General features: G+C 36.9%; 1 protein-coding gene across 1 annotated transcript in view; it reads left to right on the forward strand.

Moving 5' to 3' along the window:
* LOC110384013 (xaa-Pro aminopeptidase 1) overlaps positions 1-18,384 on the forward strand; it is a 25,366-nt gene continuing 6,982 nt past the window's right edge. The window contains exon 1 of the mRNA XM_064037218.1: positions 1-196. Coding sequence (XP_063893288.1) covers positions 145-196 — 52 coding nt within the window. The 5' untranslated portion in view covers positions 1-144. The remainder of the gene's footprint in view (positions 197-18,384) is intronic.

Consider the following 18,384-nt stretch of genomic DNA (forward strand, 5'->3'; position numbering starts at 1 on the left):
TTTTGATTTATCGCACTTGTTAGGTTTATGTTTATCATTTTATATGACCTCAGCGCGATAATTTGTTTTTTTTTAATACTTAGATTATGATTTGCGTATGAGTTGCGGAGAAGTTAGTGGTTTATTGACAATTGTTTGTAAAGCATGTGGAAGCTGAACATCTTGCGGTTGTTGGCGGTGACCAGTTTACTTTCAGGTAAGAACATTTTGATAGAACTTTGGAACTTAGCTGAAACTTTTTCGTTTATTAACTGTAGTTCTTACAGCATGTTTTAATTTACGGCTACTATCAATTTTATTTTTCAGTTAAAGTAAAAGGAAGCTAAACATTTTTGAAAAAAAAAATTCAAGATTTGCTTAGTAAATTATTTGATTTTAAGTATATGTTTAGCGAACTGAAATAAGAAGTTTGGGTAGATACACATACAATATATTGAATTATCATAATACATACATACAATAAATTAATTTCTTTCCGGTTCACTGTGAATGATTGATGAATGGTCATCTGCCCGTTACATTTGAAACAACTTCGACGAATAATTCAAATCGATCTAAGAACGATTTCGATTTTGTCTGCTGAAGTGTTTCGTTCTAAACTCACTGCAGACGTCAACTATTAAAAAATATTATTGTAATGTGAACAAAACTATTGATATAGTCACAAAATATTGATTTATTGTTACAAATTAAGTTAAACAGGACTTGGCTTTTATGCGAACTCAAAACTTTTTATGGTGGAAGAATTGCGTAGAGAGACTTGGATTTTTTTTACATTTAATGTTTTTGGTGAGATACTTATTAAATGCGGTAACCCTGTCTATGTATCACGATTTGACGGTAAAACTACTCCGATTTAAGTGAATTGAGTACACAGATAGTCCTGAGTCGAAAGCCTGAGAATGGGCAAAGGCATCTTTTTACCAGGATGCGGGAGGTGGTACAGTCAACTTCAGGACAGTTGTAACAATTTTATAGGAAAATCGTACTTATTACTATTGAGCTAAGGTGCATGACAGTTATACCACTGATGTGCAGTCCGTACTTCCTGGACGAGGCTGGAACTGCGGGGAACATCTAGTCGGTAGCTTGTGTATTTCTAAACTATTGTGTCAGCGATGATGTAACTCGGAGTAAAACTAGGTTAATGTCACTACAGTTTTATTAATTTGTTTATCCGTCCTTTAAAAGGTCTGCTCTGGCCCTGAGTCTTATTTAACTAAAAATAGAGCAGCTACTCGTAAGGACAAAGAAAACTGCAGTGTGGAAATTTAAAGTTGTCCTTTATATTAATACAATGTGTCCCGGGGATAAGTGACCGCCCGAAATTTTTTGAATATTTGTACAAAATTAAGGATAATTTCCTTTATATTTGGGACTTACCGCCTTTGGTTTTTTTTTAATGATTTTTTGTAAATACTGTGACGTGCTGCAGTTTTTTTAAGATATTTCCTAAGTTTTTACATCTTTTTAAATTCTTTTTTCTTTATTGACTAGCCGACATCATAGTTTATCAATTAAAATTATCAAACATAACAAAAATGTAATAAAACATTTATTAGAAAAAAAAGAAAATAAAAATTCAAAGAAAATAACGCCTTTTTTTCAGTTTTTTCAAAATAAGTCCAATAAATGCCCCCTTAATATCACTTTCTTTTAATTTATTAATAAACTACATGATATTTCCTACAATAGCTCACAACAATGTTTGCTGCTATTTCAAACAAATGCAAAAATACAGTCAGTTGAAATTTGAAAAAAAAGAGCAAAGCCTGTTATTAACAGGCCTGACAATAAAATTTTTTTAATGATTTTTTTCAAAAATATAAATGAAATTATCCTTAATTTTGTACAAATATTCAAAAAATTTCGGGCGGTCACTTATCCCCGGGACACATTGTATAGGAACCCACCTTATTGGAATTAATTAAATAGGTAGGTAATCATTTTTCATTAAATACATTTAAACCGAAATTATATAGGCATATCAATTGAACCATTGTTGATTTACTCACAGCCAGTTTCTTCATCAAAAGTAAAAGTCAAAGTAATGTCTAAAGTAAAAGTAACGGTTAAATTCAATTTTTCTATGAATTTTGCTGTCACTTTAGCCTTGAAAAAACGAATTTGACCGCTACTTTAACTTTAGACATTACTTTAACTTTTGATGAAGAAACTGGCCGTTAATGTTTTTATTTTACTGACCATTCCACTATTTATCGGCCATTTTTCTTAGAGTTGTCAAAAACGCGAGCTCTCTGTGAACTTGCTAAATTTTTGCATTCTCGCGGATTCGATACCCAGTCAGGCCGAAATTGTCTCGATTTTTTTCTACATCTTAACTTGAAATCTGCGGATAGAAAATAAAAAATTTAAATAAAAACAAATAAATACACATTATATGCGTTAAAAAATGCTCTTTAGTACGTTTTCTTCTTCTTAGTGTTTATCCCGCCTTGTGAAGGGATCCGCTTTCCGTATCTTCTTCATCTACTTCGCTATATCCTGGACACCTTCCTCTTCTAGTTCGCAGATTTTCATGTTTAGGTACTTTACTTAGAAAAAAACTCAACCACTAGAAAATACCATCCGATTAAAGGAACTAATAGTAACAAAATACAACCGATGAAAGTATATTTTTTTATAAAAATAAATATTTACGTTACGTGGTATTTTTACTTAAAATTCGGTAAGTAATTCGAGTTGGATCCCGATTTATCGTAAATTCAGGCTGGCTGCTCGTTGTGTCAGACTAACGCAACCTTTTGGGTCACTTCCGGTGACAAGTTCCGGTTTACGTCAGGCTCACTCGCTGCCTAAATTACAGGGTTCCAAGACAAAACAGATATTTAAACGTTTTTCTACACCTACATAGAATATATCGGATTAATTTATCTAAGCTAGGAATATTAAATTTAAAAAAAAATCAAATAAGTTGTATCTGACTAGAGGAAAATGGGGAAAAACAGTAAAACGACATTTGGACTAATGCTTTTCAATGTGTGACGTGTCGCGATAGTTATTTCCATTCTCATAAAGGTCACCATAAGGCACCCATGTGTAAATGTCTCTACAAATAACATCTTATCGCTTTGATTCACTTTCACCGTTGTTGTCTGCCCGCTCCTCGTCGCTGCTCGTTGTTGTCGCAAGTTAATTCATTATTCAATACCTATTAACTATCTAAAATCTTGTCTAAATACAAACAAAAGAAAACTCAAACTGTTATGTAAAAAAAACTTTAATGCATTTATTTTAAAGTCATAGTAAACAATTTAATGGTATAACCATGGTGCCTTATTTAATGGTTTTAACCAGAGCCGGGATATTGATATTTTTGACAGCATCAATCAACGGGTAGGATAATGGTGCACTTAATAAAATACATCTTGTGGTTTACACCGCAGAGTAAAACGAAAAAGGTTGATAAAACAAAATATACCGGCGCGGTAAACTATTAATTAACATTAACTAAAAGGTACCTACAGATTAATCTGATGCATCTATTAAGCCATCTACTAGCAAAACAATATACCTACCACCTACTTCGTACTTCACAGCTAGTTTACTAGGCCAGAAAACTGAACTACAACAGAAAAAAATCGTCATTGGACACCAATTACAAAAGGAGCATCTCGATCTCATGAGCAGTTCTCACGCGGTTCCCACGCTAGTGCGTGCGAGTAGCTCGTCCCAGGGACTAGACAGAGACAAAACAGGGAGGCTGGAGGCTTCGGGTACGACCGTGAGAAATACGGGATGCTGACGTGTCCTTTTTATTAGGAGAACATGACGGCCAAGGATATGAAGAATTCGCTTGGAATCTGGCGGGAATTTCTTTCTATACAAAATGTTGGACAATTTTGAGTTAGTTAAAGCTCGTTTTTTTAAGACTAAAGTTTTTCAAAGTAATTTTAGCAGCATGTCTTCTTGATTAAATTAAGAAATAAGTAAGAAGTAGAAAAGCTACATAACAAACTTTCTTAAAACACAATTAACGACGATTCTAAAGGTCAGGTGCGCCATAAACTAGTCATAATACTTGTCCATGGTCAAAATGGTCATAGACGGTGATTGGGAAAATGTGCCAGTCTTTTTATAGCTGGCGAGGCGCGTAAAGCTGAAAGTCATAACGCACAGGGTTCTAGGCGCGCCGGGCACTCCCCTGACATTTATTCGTAGACCATAAAAAGAAATATCTACCAGGGTAGCATCGCGCGCGAAGGCTCGCTTCGCAAAGGCCTCGCCGCGCCCTATAAACTCGTTCCGCTCTAACTACGCCCCACTAACCTGTTTCGCTTTACCTCTTTTGGCTGGATTTAATTATTTTATTTCACGCTTATTATGTTAATGTTAATTATTTGTTTAATTTATTTAAAAATGCAAATGCAGATGTTAATTTTACATAATGTAGTATGTAAACACTCTATAGAGATCCTTAAAATTAATTGTCATTTTTCAATTTTCTACTTGCTGTATGTCAATAAAGTGCAAGACAGAAGTTACATCTATACTCCTTCATTTATATATTCCGTAGTTGTAGCCAAACTGACCAGTTTCGAAATCGACTCATTATGAATAGGTAGGTAAGTACTAACCAAAAGTCCCATCCTCCTCTAAAGACTCTAAACCTTATTAAGTTGTACCTATACCGTTTATCGAGAGCCCTTTGAGGACTCTGATCTCTGAAAATCTATGCTCTTTCCGCTAGGACAAGAAATTAGAAATGCAGTTATGCGTGTCGAATACCGTAACTTCAGTACTAACAATAATTATTCAAAAGAGATTTTAAAGGGAGATTTTAAGATGCGTAACGGAACTGTATAAAGTCAGTATTAGTGAAATTATCCTTAACAATCAACCCTTAACTGGGTCATTTACCCAAATAATAGTTTTGGGTTAAATAAAGGTGAAAATTAACGATCTGACAGAGGTAATTAAGCCGGCCGGGATTAAGGGATAAGGCCAAATCGGAACATAGTGGTGACACGTGATATCGGGGTCGTGGCCGGACCCGGTCGGGGCGCGGGGCTGCGAGGCCGGTGACAAATGATGCCCATTGTCTTACTTTATTGCTGAAGGGTTGCGCCGCCTCTATTCTGATGACCCATAAAATCGCTAGCGAGATTGCTCGTAATTAAATTTGTTGTTTTCGCGGCCGCGTTCCGAATTAGGTGGTGTTTTCTGATTTGGTCCTTTGGTAACTTAAACTATAACTTTATTTTTGTAAATTCATCTTTTTTACGTCTTGAGCGAGATATTAGGTGAAAATTTATTTATTCGTTTTAAGATAGAGGGTTACTTTTTCCTCCATCTATATACATATAATAAAATGATAGGAAAGTCAAAACTGTACTCTCTCTCTTTCTAGCTATTTATCCCACATGGTGATGGGGTCATCTTTCCTAATTTAATTTAAAGTCAAAACTGTACATTGAATATTTTTTTTAAAGAATACTTTTGGGGTGATCCATAATCGATTCTGAACCCAAATATGTAGTTTTTATAATTTTTGTCTATATGTCTGTTTGTCTGTATGTTTGTCCCGGATAAACTCAAAAAGTACAGCATAGATTTAAATCAAATTTTGCATGACTATTACCTGGGGGCCGGTTCAACACATAGGCTATATATATATTATCACGCTATCACCTACGGGGAAATTCTGTATTGCTCACGCAGACGAAGTCGCGGGCAACAGCTAGTTCATAAATAAATAGACAGGCTATAGTAGTGTTAACATGAATGTGCAACTATGTAAGTAATCAGAGGGTAAACATCGGCGGTCATCCCTCATCAAAATGCCAGCCGCACCCGCTGCGGCAAATTGACCGAACAACACTGTTATACCAGTGTTCGTGGTATTATGCATCATAACATTATGGTTGTTATGTTTTACACCTGTTTTATAGGAGCCTGAGGGTCACCTTTTTATTTGCTATTATTTTTGTAAGGATGTACCTACTTTAAAATAATGGTGGATAAGGAAAATGGTATCATGGATGAGCCGTGCCGATAATTTTTGTTGTAAGTACTTTTTTCATAGATTTTCACAAACTGAAAAAAGTTTTTCATTGTTAACAAAAAGTTCAAATCAGAACACACCAAAATATTAATTTTACGTTGCATTATAAAACGTGCTGCTTTACGTCAAGCGTGCGCTCAAACGGCACGATCACTACAAAATGAGCGTAAACTTAACAAAACGCATGCTGCCTGCGGTGAATGCACTTGCACTTGCAGCGTTCACCGCCTCGGTCGACTGCGCTCCTGGTGGCGTGGCCGCGCGCTGCGGCCCACCACCCCGGCCACTTGGCAACCAGACACGCAGGCCGTGGCACAGATACCACGATGACCACTCCGACGGAGGTACAGTACCTCCGTCCCTCTTGCAATAACACATAAAGACTCAAACAGACAGACAGACACGCAGGCCGTGATACACATACCACGATAACCACTACGGAGGAGCGCTGCCATCGTCCCTCTTGCAATTGCTCATTACGCACATAATCAATGACGTACCTACCTTATCTAGGAGATGTGGGTAGGTAAGTATTAAGAGATATTATCGTTGGAAATGTTTAAAGGGAGGATTATTTTTATCCATGGGCAGTAGACGTACTGCGTATTACGTATGGCTGCATAAACAACTAAAATTATACATACATTATTATCAACAACACCCATTAGCTTATTTCTTAAATCGTTGCAAAACTTTGAGGGTAAATACAGATGCAATGATGCAAAATACGATGCACTGTACTATTTTTATTGAACTAAGAAAAAAAATAAGTTGAAAAAGAGTTGTAGCTGTAGGTAGCGCCTCAGAAGAATTCCTTCGACAAAGATGAGCTTTTCTGTTAACACCACAAAGTAGAATTTACAACACTCTCGAAAATAGTTCAAGTCAAGTTCACCGAACTTGAATAAAAGGGGTCCCCCCTTTATGGCAGAATTTTTTATGTCATAATCTTATTTTGCATACCAACAGTTGGCATAATCTTCATTTCGCAGAAAATCGTGTGGCATACACTCATTTAGCATACATTAAAAACGCATAATTTTGGCAAGCAGAATCGTCTTTAGGCATAAATTTCATATTCATAATACTTAAATAGTAGAAACATCATTTCGCAGAAAGTTGCCAGTCAGTATTTCATTTTGACATACATTTCATATAAGTAATCATTAAAAGGCAGAACTATCATATTTCAGAATGTTTATAGTCAGAATCATCTTTTGGCATAGTTTTGGAATTTTTATTTTCCTGTAAGAAGCATGCAAACAAGCCTGAAGCATGGAAGCATGCAAGCAGGCATGCAGCATGTAAGCAGGCATGCAACATGCAGCAAGCATAGCTTCTGTCACGGCTCCGGCGCTGCGTGGCTCCGGCGGTCCCATGCGAGCTTATCGTCGCAGATGGTTTTCACGCTCACCAGCGCAGCTTCGGCTTACTGGCCGGCAGAGCCGGCCAGCCTCAACCGCGTCGGCGAGCGTTAAAACTACTTGCGCCTCAGCTCGCAGGCCGCCTCGCCCCTCCGCGCCTACGCGGTTTTGAATTGCACTCTAGGGGTAGGGCAAACAAGACTGCGTGGAGTCGGTTTTGCAGCGATTCGTTTTCGTTACTAGCTTAAATTTTTAATACCTACAATGTTTTTTAATTGAAAGTTATAAATGGCAATTTGCTAAATAAATTGAATCTAAATAAAATTTTACCATCTTCATAGTACGCCAAATTATAGAGATTATACCAAATAATAGTTTCTCAAAATATACATTATGCTAACTAAACGAAATAATGCGAAACTCTAATTATGCCAAAAGCAATTATGCGAAATAAAATTCTGCCATCTTAAAAGTATGCAACTGTAAATTCGGGCATATAAATATTCGGTGAAACAATAATTATGCTAAATATTTTTTATGCCTCAAAAACATTCGTTGAAAAAAAATTATGCCGAGTGTGTTCTGCCAAATAAAATTCGGCCAAATAAAATTCTGCCAGATAGAAGGTACCCGAATAAAAGAGCAATAGAAAGTTGCAACTTTCCTGACACCTCCTACGCTTTATAAGTTACGGGTACATGGCCAACACCGTTTCCATAACAACACCCACGCGCGCGCATTTCTCCGCCTACATTGGGGGATGAAACCATTCGCTTCCTCACACAACCCGCTCCCAGATATGATGTCCTGGTAGGAGTAGATTGCGAGCTTTCAGGAAGGGAAATAACACGGCGGTCGACGCCACTGTGGCGCTTTGCCTTAGCAACGAACAAAGGCCCTCCGCTCCGAGCCGAGTGTGACGTCATAGTCCTTCGTGCCCTTGGTCCTTTTATCGAAACGCCTCTACCTACAGAATATGCTGTCCTAATACTTCTTTGATCTAATTACGCATATCATTATGTCACTCCCCTTCATTTATTTTTTTGCGTTTACGTTTTTTTACAAGTGGTGTTTTTTTTGTTTGTATTTTTGAATAACTTAGTTAAGAATGCATTCAACCGGTTGCAGTCAAGCGGCATAATTAATTCTTTGACATTTGCAAAATATGCTACAATAAGTGAAGAATAAAACTTTGTACAATATTTCTTTGACAAACCTGTTGAAAATGAACTAAAAAAATAATACTTAGATAAAAAATAAATCTATTATATTATATTCAGGATTTTCGACATGTGACATTCACCTACAGTCTAGAGTTAGGCAACGTTTTCAGTATCGCGCACGCGCAAAACACCCGTGCTAAGTCCCGCCTCACCCTAAACGCATCTATCGTCCCACCTGCTCCCTGCTCCCGAACCAATATACCGTGCCCTATAGCTTCGAACACGTATTAATGGGATATCGATTTCTGGTCAGCTTCACCTCTTAGCGTCTATGCAGCCTTGGTGCTTTCCGAACGGTACGACATTATCGGCAATCGCCGATACATTTCCAATAACCGAAGACCGAATGAAATATCGACAATCGTTGGGTAGAGGGACAGCCCAACTAATTGATAGATATTGGTATTTTCTTTTTGACATTAAATATATTTATTAAAGATATATACGTTGAAAGTTATCATATTACAAATTGCTACCGCCTACCAAATAATACATTTAATCAGAACTGATTGTTTAAAGTCGTGATTTTTATTTGTCTATCCGTAGCTGTATTTGTACATCTCTTTCATCCCACTCCACTCCGGATATCGATTTTTCAGCGGAGATAAGGATACCGCTTTCACTTCCTGTTATCCTGGCAGCTCTTGGTGGTATTTCCGGTTTTAAATCCGACCACTTCCGGATTTCGCCATGGATAAGCTTAACATAAGGTGTAATCCTACATAATAAATAACACCCTATATACATTGGTGTACATAGAACTTGTATACTCGACAGCTGTTTTATAATCAAAATATGTAAATGCGTCAATGAACTAATAAAATACATGTAAAATTAAGGAATATAATTTAAATAAATACTAACAACTAAATAACAATTGAACCCTCTATTAATTTAATCCGACGGCGTCCATCTTGGCCGTCGAGAGTCGGATCCGCAGCAACATCGCGCTAAAATGTACTAGGCGCGCAGAACCGAGCGAGAGGTCGAACGGATTTCGTAGGTACAGATGGAGATCCGAAAATACCTACGAGTCTTTCAGGGCTTGACTGTTCGTTTCTTCGATTTGATTTTAGGTATGTCTGAAAGGTAAATTGCATTATTTACTTTTATTCTATTGTATTATAAACAAGATATTTTATGTCTTATTTCAATATTATACTTACCTTTTGTCTGCCGGTATTGTAAGGTTTCTCCGGTTTCTTTGTAACTATCTACTAGTTAAGTAGTTAATAATATTCTCATATCTAGTTTTCTTTGTTTTCTATCAAATCTTACTCTAAGGGGATCCTTATCTTTACTCGCCTTGGAGAATTTCTCCTGGTTCTCCTTTCTAGTTTCAAAACGCCTGCGAGTTTCATGTAGCCAAGTTCCTACCATACTTACATAACATTAGGTACTGAGTAAAAATTAATAGATATTTACTGTTAGGGGGCTGTTTCACCTCTCTAACCTCCTGGCTGCCGAGTACTCCACACCCCCTGCAAGCTTGTCATGGCAGCCGTTATAAAATGGTGGATTTGCACACACATAAAGCGATAACTTTAACATAGAGCTGTTAGCACCATACACACACTAAAATCCGTGTACATATGTGTGTGTAAAATTTTTATGAGTTGCTTAATTGAAGCTTTAAAATATAAATCTGCCCGACTTTCCAAAAAAAGCAGGAGTTTGTCAATAAACGCGAATGTATATTTTTTAGTTTAAAAATCCTACCTTAGAAAAACATAAAATCCATGATTTTACCACTCAATAACAACAATAACAATATTTTCTTATAATGTATACATAAGTGTATAGGTAATTATAGAGAAGAATATTTTGTTTGTATATGTAATTTTGTTGAAACATCATATCATCACCATAATCGTCTCAGCCCATCCAACACCTTTTATCAGATCACCTTTGGTTGCCATCCTTAGCATCCTTTGAATCTCCCTCAATACAGATTCTTGCAAATTTACTATGTTGTGCTCCAATAGATACCTGATGAAAACTAGCTTATTACCACGCAACGAGATTAAAAAATACCTTGACACGGAATACGAAGGATATTCATAACGGGTGATTTTTTTGCTGGTATCTTTTTGGCAACACTGTTTTTGGTAGATCACGTGTGAATCGTGTCTTGTGTCTTTGTGAAACTTGTTCAGTATGGTCTATAATTTAACCATGAATCAACTTACGAACGAACAACGCTTGCAAATTATTAAATTTTACTATCAAAGACGACAATGGCCGAAACGTTACTGTGAATGGCGGGCGTTACCGTGTGATGATTGGCGATTTTTTTTGCCCAAAATGGAAGAATTGGACATGCCTGACATGTGGTACCAACAAGACGGTGCCACATGCCACACGGCACGCGAAACAATGGCCTAATTGAGAGCAGGCTTCGGTGAACAGTTTAACTCACGTTTTGGGCTCGTCAATTGGCCGCCTAGATCGTGTGATCTAACGCCTTGGGACTATTTCTTGTGGAGCCAGCAACGATTGACGCACTGGGAGCCAATATTGAGCCATTTATTCGTAATATACCGGCTGATATGTTGGAGAGAGTGCCGAAATTGGGCCTTGCGAATGGGCCATCGAAACCGGAGCCGCGGCCAGCATTTGCATGAAATCATCTTCAAACATTAAATTATATTGATCGTTCCATCGATTCTAATAAAGATTTCATCAAATTTTTCAAGTTTTTTGTGCTTTTTTTGAAAATCAAATCCTATACCTCTTTAAAAAATCACCCGTTATATAGTATTGAAGATTTTCAGGCTTGGTTACGCTACCACCAAAAAAGTTATCTTAAAAAATTGGACCCTATTTGTTGCTACGAAATTCGTAGCGGCGTAGCATGTCAATAAAATGTGATTTCATTATTTTGAAGTTTAACAAAAATCTTTCAGAGGGAAGTATCTAGGTCATCCAAGACTTTTAAAGATACATAGGTAGGTACATAATTTACCCAAAAAAATTATACTTATGAATAAAAATTACATCGAATTTAAGTTCATTAAATAAGTAAGATTTATATATAGACTATGGAACTTGTCTTTTTGTCGGTTTCAGTTAGCGTCTATGGTGGATAAGATACCCATTCATAAGTCCTGATACTTCCAAGGCGAACTTTATAGCAGTTTATAAAAAATCAGTACCTAATAACTAGCAACCTTCACCTGCTTTTTCTACATTCACCGTCTCAAGCATCCATGTCAGTTTCAAGCTTTCTGGTTTTTCCTACATGTTTCCATTCCCGGTTTTAGCTCATCGTTTACTGGAGAATATGGACGATAGTTTATTTATGTCGCTAACTCTAGTTTCGCATCTGCAATCTCTTCTGCATCCCTGAAAATAAGTTCAACAACAACGTCTGTTTGGTCCGTAACTTTAACCGCTGACCAAAGACCATCATCTATAGTAGTAGTCTAACGTCTGCCTGTCTATTCGTGTATCGGTTTTCGGTAGGATGAAATCTTGGGAATTCTTTTGTTATGTAGAACCTCTGGCAGTCAGTGGTGATGTAGGGTTCAATCTATCTGGGAGCTGCTGTGCTTAGATTTGCGAAAATAGCGATTTTGCGGCCCGGCCCTTTTAGCTTTTTTACCTTGTGCCTATTGATGATAGTTTTATGGATATTCTTCACCTTGCTCTACATTTAAGCTTCTTTTATCAACAGGTATTCATTGCAGCATTGCATTTCATACACACTTGTTCAAATCAAAGTCTTGCCTCTCTTTCTGTTTGAAAAAATAAAAAGAGACATGAAAACTCGTTGGTGTTGATACAGAAGGGTCTTCGCTGCGGCCGTGCGTAACTTCTTGCGTAACTCGCTTCGTTCTGATTGGTCGGTAAGGCCACGCCCAATGCGTAAGCCGAACCGTGAAATTCGACAGGCCCTTAGACGGCCCTTTCTTACTTCTTATACTCTTTGCGTTCCTAGTAATCTGTGTTATATTATAAATAATTTAAAGGGCTCCCCAATAATATTATATTTGACAACAAATAACTGAATTATAATGTTAGTGAAGATGCACATTTTTTTATAAATTAAACTGGTTTTAACTGTACCTTTTCAAAAGTCATCATCTCTTGCCTAAGCTCTTTCAATCCCTTGGCCACTTCCCACTCATAGAAAATGTCAGAGACAAAAACATAATTAACAGTAATTAAATATGGAAATTATTAAAAAGGGACGCCTAGAGCCCTTGAAGAAGGTGTAAATGACAAAAGGGATTTCTTTGTAGTAAGAAATAATGGGCATGTCACTCCCAATGACTTTGTGTACCAGGAATTCATAACTGTGTAGTAGGTATACTCAGAAAAGGCTTTCGTTAACCTTTGAAGACCGACTGGGCCGAGACGGTTTTTGTTGAGTGACGTAGTAAGCGTAGGGCACACGCGACGGGTGAGTCAGCACGTGACGACGCAACTCTAGGATATTTTTGGAAAAGCTTCGATATACTTTATCTTTTTATTTTCTGTAAAGTTCTTACAGGCGTAGAGTGGAACTTTGAAGCAGTTTTATTTCAGAACGTTCAATGAATGAAGAGACATTTTAATCCTGATAGAAATAGCTCGAGACTAGACTGGGTGATAGGAACGAAATTTAATATATCTTGTTGTGTGCGTCATGGTCTCCATAGAAAAAGTAGAGTTCAATCCAATACTTGGAATGCTTATCTTAAAGGCTACCTACTGTAGCTGTCGCAGAGAACCTCACTTGATGTCCCTTGAGAACCCTTGATAGGCTAAAATCGGAATACCACATTGAAATCGTCATCCCGTCGGTCATATTCTTATTACGCCCGCAATCTGTGGTGGTAGCAGGTATGATATTGCTAAGTTCATTGGAGTCAGGAGCAATTGTTCGCTACGGTGGACCATTTTTAATAGGATTTGCGAAAAAAAATCCTTTTTGCAATTTTCGTCGGTAGCTAAAAACTTAATATGAAATTATCCAGATATCAGCACGACACGGTTGCATTTTCAGCTGCTAATGACAGCATAACTGATTAGCAATAATCACAAGTGCTGGAAATGTTGGTCCTTCGATCCGAACTCTCTATATCTCTCATAAGTGCATTAAAGGAAACTAAAAGGAATACAAGATAAAGAATATACCTACAGTTTTTTTTTTTGTTCATTGAAATTTAGTTCATCATCAACTAATCACATCACACTAAACCAAAGCATGTTAATTAGATATTTTTACAAAACTCGCGCGTAGTCTGCAAAGAAATTCCACAAATTCTTTAGAGGCGAGTTATTTTTCTTTGGTCAGACATTCCGACAAAGATGGCCTCACTTGAATCCCAATGACTAGGCGAGCATGAAACTGTAGGAGCTGTTGGAATGCCGACAAAAACGCGCCGTACGAAAAACTCTATGGGAAATGACGAAAATACATTGTAATAGTTTGAAAGTAGATACTACAGTAGTGTAAAACAACGTGTAAAATGTTATCTTTTGAAATTGTATGCTCGTTTTAAGATGGTATGGTTAAATGTTAAAAAAATCATCATTCGCTATCTGAAAGTATTTTCAACAAATATCACGGTTCTTTTTATATTTTAAAATGGAATTGCGCAAATTAAATTTTGACATCACAACAATTGTTAAATAGAATTGAAAAATATGGAAATACTCAAGTATTCCAGTTAGAGTAGGTAAGTAACACAGTTCATTGAAGTGGATTAAATAGTGCGCGCATTTTTTGCAATCTTCGTAGCGCTTGCTACGAAAAAATGCCTACGTCCTTTGACGTCATCCTAGATCCAATCGCTACAGCGCGCGTAGAACTAAACTTTACTAGTGTATATCACGTACTCCGTGTATGTATCACACACGCGCCCTAACCACGCACATTCCCACATCCCTACGTAACTGTTGATCGTGATCACACACTGATCAACGAAGCATATGTGACTTCGACCTCCACCCTCCGTCTGCTACCCTGGTACTTATAGCCCACATGTGCAACCCTTCCCGACACGTGGTCATACCGTACGTGACCCTCACACTAGTGAGTGTCTATTTAATTTATTTGCGTTTCGTGTCAGTATGTTGTTAGTAATGTGCATGTGAGCAGTCACTGCCATTATAATTTGGCTAATTAGAAAATTTTGGTACCTGTAGTTATGAAAAAATATAGTTTATCATCACGACATGAATAAAAAAACTTAATTATTCAAATCTGTAATGAGTTCTTACTTAATAACTACAATAACAAAGGCATCATAACAGGTGTACGCGTACACACATGAGGCGTGCGTGTGATCGACACGGTCGTGTTAGACACGGAGTACGACCACATCGAGCTCCGCACAATGCAAATGTCTTCGCAAGCACAACACAAACAGAAGCGAAGCGGGCAGTCCGCGCCGTCGCGCACGCCCCGTGACGCAGTGACATGCGTCAACACCGACTACTGCACCAGGCTCGCAGCCGGCCGCAGAGGTGCATTGCCCTTCATCGCCTCACCAGCCAGTGTTACTCGAGCCGCAGCTCGATGCACACACACCTCCCTCCGTTTCCCTCCAACCAATGATTGTCGCATGGTCTGGGGAGCGCGCTTGGAGAGAGACCAACGTGCTTCGCAGGGCTAACTGACTGTGCCACACAGACTCGATCTCAGTCTTTCGTGTTGGGCTTGTATGCATTGACATCACCGCTGTGTGGTACGAACACACAGATGTAGTATTTTTACTCTGTTCATTTCACACAACTAATGTTTATAAAGAAATGTAGCCCACACAGTGACGTGTTGTACGTCAAGGTATCCACAATGATAAGTTGTGATATTAAACATTATTAAAACGTATGCAATTTGTTTGTATGGATGTGTGGATGGGAGTTTGAGTATTACTTACAAAATTATTTGTTAGTAAAATCTGTTGAAACCGCGAGGAAATGATAGAAAGAAACACAGTAATTATTAGATACTTTACATATAAAATTTGGTGAACAGAGCGTAGAAAAATTGTATTTCGTAGTCTCGCGTAGGCCGTAGTCGTAGCAGTATATGTTTTGATATCCTTCGACCCGTATCATTTCCTACTTGTTTCAATATTATGGTACCTATTTAAGTTTTTGAAGACAGTTAGGTGGAAGTTAGACTGAATAAAGGGTTTATTTAAAAATTGGTTTTTATTTTCAAGTTCTAGCGTTGTTTAGAGGCGTTTTACACCATTTCTAAATAATAGTATTCAATGATTATTCGACATTTTTAATATGTGTAGAATCAATTTTATTCTGGATTGATTATAAAAGCATTGATGAGAGCAAAATAGGAAATGGTATGTTTGAAGTGATTTTCAAAATTACCTTTTGAGACATAAAATATTTGTTAGCTTCAAAAGGAGTGTTTGAATTAATAGATACCTACATTCATACAATCACATTTAAGAATTATAAATCAACGTCAATTTTTATTACATCTTCTTTGCATATTTGCAAAAAAAAAGAGTTTGACATCCATAGCTGTAGTTAAGGCGCTCAAGAGGATTTTCCTCGACTTTTCCTACCCGGATGCAGTAACTTTGCCTCAAATGTACTCGGGGACCATAACTGACGTTAAGTACTAGTGAAGTGACGCAATATCTGACGTTTCATTATATACCTTCTCGTGTGCAATAAGCACCTATTACTCAGGATGAAAACCGCCACCTTCTGACATGTTAGGTGCTCCTAGTACTCGTTCCGACTCAAACGCGAACGGGTTACGTTAGACGCCTTAACTATATTAGCAAGTTTGCATTTTCACCTTTTTTGTTTCCTATGTATGTATATTGTTGCTTATCCTAAACAAAGTAACCGATAAGTAAATATATTAATGATTTTTAAACCAGTTCTTATTTTAAATGTGTTTATTTCTTTTGTTTTTCCATGATAATTTGATATTTTAATGAGGTTATTTGTAGAAAAATTAAGTCAAGTTAATGAAGAAAATATCACCTGTTACGAAAAATTTAAATACGCAATGTAATTTTCTTTTTTATTCCTAAATTCGATCTTAGAAAAAAAAATACGCTACGTCACTACTACAAACATGTTATAGTACGCTCATAGAAAACGACAGCGTAATGTTTTTTGCTCGTCCCGTCATAACACCCTTGCAAGGTTAAAATTTACTCCTGTCGCTATATGATAACCTGGTTAGAATTGACGTCATAAGACGTGTTGAATAAAAATACTTTTACTTTTCAATCATCTTCCATTTAATCCAGTTTCTTTAAATTCAGTTTGTACATGTTTTAATTTTGTTGGCTGTATAAAATATCGATGGAAATTTATTACCACTATCTACAAATTAAAACTAAACATATCTAATACTAATGAAAAAAAAATACAATATGTTTATGATATTTTAATATTTTATGTGAAAAAATACTGAGACAATATTTATCTAAAAATTGCCCACAATTTTTGCAAATTGGCCCTTTGATTTTGCACCCGTCCTTTGTTATATTAGAGGTAGACAAGGAGAGAGAGAGAGAGTAGCGAGGTGTAACAAAAAAATCTTCCTTCTTTTTTTACATTTCGGCCCACGCACACCCCGACAATATGGCCACCGAATCCCCGCCTACACAACACCCCATGCGATGTCATGGCGGTCCTTTCGGCAGCTGCCATCTCTCTGCGACCTATATTACCCTGGTATAAAAAGGGGGCAAACCATTGTTCTTACGCACACGCATTTTTTTTAGAACTCCGTTTTTTGACTCGGTGAAATTAGACAGTAGTATTCCAAACAACATTGTAATAAAAATAAACTAATTTCACGCATTAGTTGATAGTTCCATTAAAACGATATCTCATGTTAAAGGACAATGACCTCATCTCTAAGGAAAAAGCCCCCAAGTTTTTCAATGTTACATGACGTCGTTGTAAAGCGTCATGTAAAGTAACATCTTCGAGATCATGCAGTCTTAGTAGAAAAGATGGGAAATTCGTTCGTATTAACTCGTTTGTTTTCGTTTGCTCGGCGGATTCGGACCGAAGCAAGAGAGGGACGTGACGATTTGATGCCGTAGGACTGAAATTACGACAATACTAAATACAGATATGAAAACTAATTATAGTTTAATAAATAGTATTTTATAGTAGCATTGCTACTATAAAAAAGAGTAGAGCACTATCAACGTACAGTTTTATTAAGAAACTTATTAAGTAATTAAGGACTTTCATGGAATCTATTTTCATAAAGTTACAGTATTTTTTTTTTATTACTGAGTTATAGAGTCATTTAACTGTATCTCTATCTTTATTTAGTAACCTTGTCTATACTTAATTATTTGTAAAAAATCTAAAGTACATATGGAGCCAAAAATCTATGGAGTTTTTTCGACTAATATTCATAAAGAGCTCCTTCTAATTAAAAACTCTTCAAAGTAAAGTGTGCCTGTGTTAGTGCATTTTATCGCTCATTGGATGCATTATCATTATCAGTGTAGTTACTACGCAGCTGAGTGAATGGCCGCTGCAGTCGCTCGGTCGTCGACGGTCGTTGCCTTTTATCCTTGAGTATCCTTGAACAGGACGACGCTTCAAAGTTAAACCTCTCATATCTTATGCCAGCCTGGTATCTCGCAGGATATTTCGTCCCTTTGGGAAATACGACAGACGATCCTTAAGGGACGACACGTAAGCAGTTTCAAGAAAACGAAAATTAACGGTACTTACGTCACAAAAACATTTTACATCTGTGGAATTTACGAACTAACCTAACGATTTTGGATTGGTCTTACATGTTTGTTTTATTAATAAATATTTA

Source organism: Helicoverpa armigera, chromosome 12, assembly GCF_030705265.1.
Source record: "Helicoverpa armigera isolate CAAS_96S chromosome 12, ASM3070526v1, whole genome shotgun sequence".
Classification (NCBI taxonomy): Eukaryota; Metazoa; Arthropoda; class Insecta; order Lepidoptera; family Noctuidae; genus Helicoverpa; species Helicoverpa armigera.